At 42.4% G+C, this 5,000-nt stretch overlaps 1 protein-coding gene across 1 annotated transcript in view; it reads left to right on the top strand.

Annotated features, from left to right (window-relative positions):
* The window catches only part of LOC138059324 (3'-5' exoribonuclease HELZ2-like), a 71,918-nt gene that overhangs the window by 37,005 nt on the left and 29,913 nt on the right, over positions 1 to 5,000 (top strand). Inside the window, exons 23-26 of the mRNA XM_068904893.1 lie at positions 1 to 146; positions 512 to 590; positions 1,084 to 2,346; positions 2,925 to 5,000. The exon at positions 1 to 146 is cut by the window's left edge and continues 283 nt beyond it; the exon at positions 2,925 to 5,000 is cut by the window's right edge and continues 530 nt beyond it. Of these exons, the coding sequence (XP_068760994.1) occupies positions 1 to 146; positions 512 to 590; positions 1,084 to 2,346; positions 2,925 to 5,000 (3,564 nt within the window). The remainder of the gene's footprint in view (positions 147 to 511; positions 591 to 1,083; positions 2,347 to 2,924) is intronic.

The raw sequence follows: 5,000 nt of genomic DNA, 5'->3' as shown, positions 1-5,000 counted from the left end.
AAGAGCACGATAATTCCTATATCAACCTGTCTGAGGTTGATGAGGTCGTCAAAAGAGTGAAAGAAGTTGCAAACAACTGGCCGACTCGTGAATGGGGCAAGAAGAAGTTATCTGAGATCGCAGTTCTATCCTCCTACCGTTACCAGGTGAGACTATGATTTTTTTGGAAACTCTTCCCTGACCGCGGATATTGGATGAGTTATGAACTCCATGGCCAGCTGACAACCGTAAATAATACGGCTGCACGCGCACATTAAATTAAATAGGTCGCATCTTAATTTTTTAATTCCACGAATCTCCAGTTCATACCTTCACACTCACGCTTTTATAGCCAAAGAGAACGAGAATGATAATGAATAAATGTACGCATTTACGAATGCATGGATTGATAGATAGATGGATGTTGAACGAACAAACAAACGATTAAGTGAACGAGCTAACGATCAAAGGAACGAAGGAACGAATGAATGACGTCTCGTAAATATTGAAACATTTTATTTGTCATTTAAAGGTTCAAGCTATTCGAAATAGACTGAGAAAGGACAGAGCTTTTACGGATGTGAAGGTGGACACAATCCATAATGTCCAAGGTAATGCGAGCATGTAGATGTTCATACTTCTTTGTCAAGTTCGAAGACAATAATTTACTCCATTTTGACCGACTAACAGATTCGACTGTCAAAATCCCATACAATAGGCGGAACTAGGACAGAGAGATGAAGTGTCCTTTTCATGATTAACGAATCGGGGCAAACATTATTTCTCGAAATTGGTGGCACATTCAATATGATTTTATGTGGAAACAAAAGCAAAATTTTCCAATAATTCTAACACACTGGATCAGAGACAACGACAGCGACAGAAAAAAATTTACGTGACCAAACTAATACTAAAGAGATTAATCATCGCGCTTACGTGAAACGGCAAAGGCGAAACGGTGTGCTTTTGCTTGTCATAAAAGAATGAAAATTATGTTATTCTAACTCGTCTCTCTCTTTTGAAAAGTTACTTGACACCTGCTGCTAAATCTCTCCACTGAAGCAATTACGCCCTGCGTTATCTACGTTACTTATTTTATAACAGGGGAGGAATTTCGAGTGCTTTTTATTAGCACCGTCCGTACATTTCACACCTGCAAGCCGCAGGAGCAGGAGCTAATGGAAAGTGGAGTTGATCGACAACTGTACTGGGAATTTTTGACCGATCCAAAACTATTGAACACAGCGGTCACAAGGGCGAGATGTTTGGTGGCTGTTGTCGGTGATCCCGTATCGCTTTGTACCGTTGGAAACTGTCGAATCATTTGGAAAGACTTCATTAAAAGATGCAATCAAAATCATGGACTCTATGGTACAACAATGGCTCAACTTGAGACCGAAATAAACGCCGCCATCGCCAGCATTCATCTCAACCCAGATGCACAGTCGTTTGTTCCAAAATGTTCATCAATGCCAGCAACAAAAGTTGACACCAGCCGATGTGAAGAACACAATGCTTTCAGTTGTCAGGAAGCGGTTGAAACAACTGGAGATGAAGAAAATGGTTCAAATATTCTCCAGGAAAGAAAAGAAGAAGACGACGAGATAGATGTTGAGCGGAATAGGCACGACCGGTCATGTTCTACCATGGCTGTCAACGAGCACCAACAAGGAAAAGGGGAAAAGACTGAATTCCAAGATGAAGAAGAGGGAGAAAGTCAGGCTGAAAAGGGGAATTTAGAGATTGAGGACCTCCAAGATGACTTTATCGATGATGAGACTTTACTTCCCAGAGATATAGATGAAATCATTTTAGCATTTGTAAGAGAATGCGAAAGGACCAAACAGCTAGACGATGATAGGATAGGAATGTTTCAAGATTCTGAATTCCCACCTCTAGAAGCTTCCAGATCCAAAGCCCTCAGAGTGCATTCCTCAGAGAAGGTGCAGTATCACTCGTTTAAAGCGATGGGGGAATTGACAGATCTGTGCCCTGAAATCCGGGTTGTCAACGGTCGAGTTGAAGTTTTTCTTACAAACCTCGGCCTTTACAAGTCTCCCTCCAAAAGGGCTCAGCGAATTATAGCTTCTGCAAAGGAGCAGGAATTGTTAGATCCTACTGTCCTTTGGGAACTTCTACGAAAAGAACCTCAAAAGTACATTGTCTGCAATCTTCGCTTAAGTCCTGAAAATTCCCAATTAGGATATGCGGAGGTTGAAGACACAACAACTCCGGACATCCATATCAAGGGAAGAGTCCGCCAGGCCTTTGACAGAGACAAGATCGTCTTAGAGCTGCTTAATCCTTCCAAGACAGACAGCTCAAAGGTAGATGAAAATGAGCGAAAGATCCAAGGAAAAATCGTTGGTAAGTGCTAATTATTTCACGAGACTAAACCGCCGATAAAATATTACCAAAAATCAATTTGAGTAATAGGAACCCATATTAAGAGGGACCCAAAGAAACGAGTTGCTATTACCGGATGATACCTGAAAAAGACTATCGCTGAAAATTAGCATGGGCACTTTCATATGCAGGGCCGTAATAATGTAAGGTCTGTGTAAGACGGAAGTCCTTACTTAACTGATTTGTAGAATGGAAGGGGGAAGAAGATTTGAAACTTAAGACACGGATACTTCATCAACCGAGCGTTAAACATTTCATTTCTTGTATGTTCATGAGCTACTAAAAAGGGAATTTTCTGGCTTTTAATGACTCAAAAAGGGGACAATTCTTACAACATTTCACTGTAAAAGAAAACTTGTTGCTTCTTCTTTCGATTTGAAAAATGACGTTCGAGAACGTCGAAACAACATTCGTGTCACATTTTTAAATACGCAGTGAGGGTGAGGGTCACCCATGGACCTTGGACTCTACGTAGTAGCCTCGGAGCTAACATTACATATTAGATAATAATTAACTGCTCATGAATTTCTTGTTAACAGGGGTTCTAGAACACATCATAAGTCCACATGAACGCCAATTTGTCTGCACCACAAATTACGAAAACCCTACCGTGATGGCGCCCATCAACAAGTCGGCCACAAAACTAGTAAATCTTACAGATAAGGGATGTGAAGGTATACCGATCTACAAGAAAGATAAAAATAACAGAGCCACTAAGGTCAGAATATTGAAAAGAGAAGATGTACTCAATGGAAAGTTCCTGTTTGTTGTGAGATACCTTCAGTGGAGACGAGATTGCCTCTACCCTTTGGCCATGGTAGTTAGGGAATTGCCTCGAGGGGAAGACTTGAAAAGTAGCATGCAGATTTCGTACGCCGAGCGTGGAATTAGGAGGGCTTTCAAGAAAGATACGTTGAAATATGTGACGGAAAACTTTCCATCCAATTGGTCCATTCCTAAAAAAGAGTACTCCAGTCGCCCTAAGGTTGGCGAAGCCTTCACTATCGATCCTCCGAAGTCTTTGGATCTTGATGATGCCCTCACCATGGAGGAAATCTCGTTATCCACCTTTCTAATAGGAATCCACATTGCGGATGTCAGTTTCTTTGTCCAGCCAGACTCTCCACTTGATCAGGAAGCATTCTTGCGCTGCACATCATATTACCCTGGTAAAGAAGAAGAAAACATTCCCATGCTTCCACGAGAGCTAAGTGAAAATCACTGCAGTCTTTTGCCAGAAAAGGATCGTCTGGCAGTGTCTGTTTTCGTGACGCTCGACGAGAAAGGAATGATCACCAAAGAGCCGAATGTGAAACGCACGATCGTCACGTCTTGCTGCCGCCTGAATTACACTGAAGCTCAAGGAATCATACAGAAAAGGGAAGAGAGCATCAGAAACGTACCTATAAATATTGCAGAAAAGATCAGGCAGTTAAGCTCACTCGCCCAGAAAAGAAGACTTGCAAGGTTGGGAGACAGTGCTTTTGATCACTGGCAAAACGAAGGAATTGAAGAAAGTTTTGAGGCACATGAAATGATCGAGGAAATGATGCTTCTAGCCAACGAGGAAGTTGCAAAGATTCTTTCAGAAAAAAACTCCAATTTGGCGCCTTTGAGAATTCAGCTGCCTCCCAAGGACCAAAAACTGGGTGAATGGATTGAGCAGCATCGTAAATACGCCAGATTATCATTTCATTATGCAAAGGTCTTGCAGGAGAATTCACAGTCCCTTGAGCTACTGAACTCTGAGAAGACCGCTTTCAAAATCCAAAGCTGGGTTTGGAGTGCAATTTATGAGGCTGTGGTGTCCTGTGACATCGCCAAGGTTTATAAACTGATTTGCAACGAAGCGAACCACCCTCAACTTGCGGCAGCACGATCCCATTTCCGACGGATTCAGTCCGGGGCGAAGTTTGTCTGTGAAGGTGACACGCCCCCTGCAAATATTCAGCACTATTCACTCGGTATGCGATCTTACACACAGTTTACGTCCCCAATCAGAAGATACATGGATATCGTAGTCCATCGTCGTCTTCTCGGTTTGCAGTCGGGTAGCCCATATGGTGGAAACATATCAAAGGATGAGATTTCAAAAGTTTGTCGCCGCTCCAATTATATGCACGAAAACTCGCGCAAATTTGATAGGGATTGTAAAAGGATACGTATGGCATCAAGGCTTCAACAGCGTTGCCAGGAAACGCGTGTTTTTATTGAATCAATTGATCGGAATTCCACAAGTCTTCATATTTTAAAGCCAGAAGACGATCACCTCGCAGGGAAACAAAAGCGGTTGCTCCTAAGTCACCTTAACCCGGTGGAGCTAAAACAACAGGAAGACCTCGATGTCATTCTTAAGTGGAGGTTTAGAAAGTACAAAGCACCAGATTCCAACAGCTCTTTTAACGGGGAAGGTGACGAAACCTACTTTCACACTCAGGATTCGGTACTGGAAATCCCTTCCGATGATTGGCTTCGTATTATGGATGCTGTTAGGTCAAACGAAGATAGCAGTCTTGCAACCATAATCAAGCAAATTGACGCTCGCCTGAAAATCAAGTCACCATTGCGTGAAGTGGAAGAACCTCAAAAACCCGCATTTTCTGACAAAGTCGGGT

The sequence above is a fragment of the Montipora capricornis genome, chromosome 8, assembly GCF_036669925.1.
Source record: "Montipora capricornis isolate CH-2021 chromosome 8, ASM3666992v2, whole genome shotgun sequence".
NCBI classification, from domain to species: Eukaryota; Metazoa; Cnidaria; class Anthozoa; order Scleractinia; family Acroporidae; genus Montipora; species Montipora capricornis.
The sequence above is the reverse complement of the archived record's forward strand: the minus strand, read 5'-3'. Positions and strand labels throughout refer to the sequence as shown.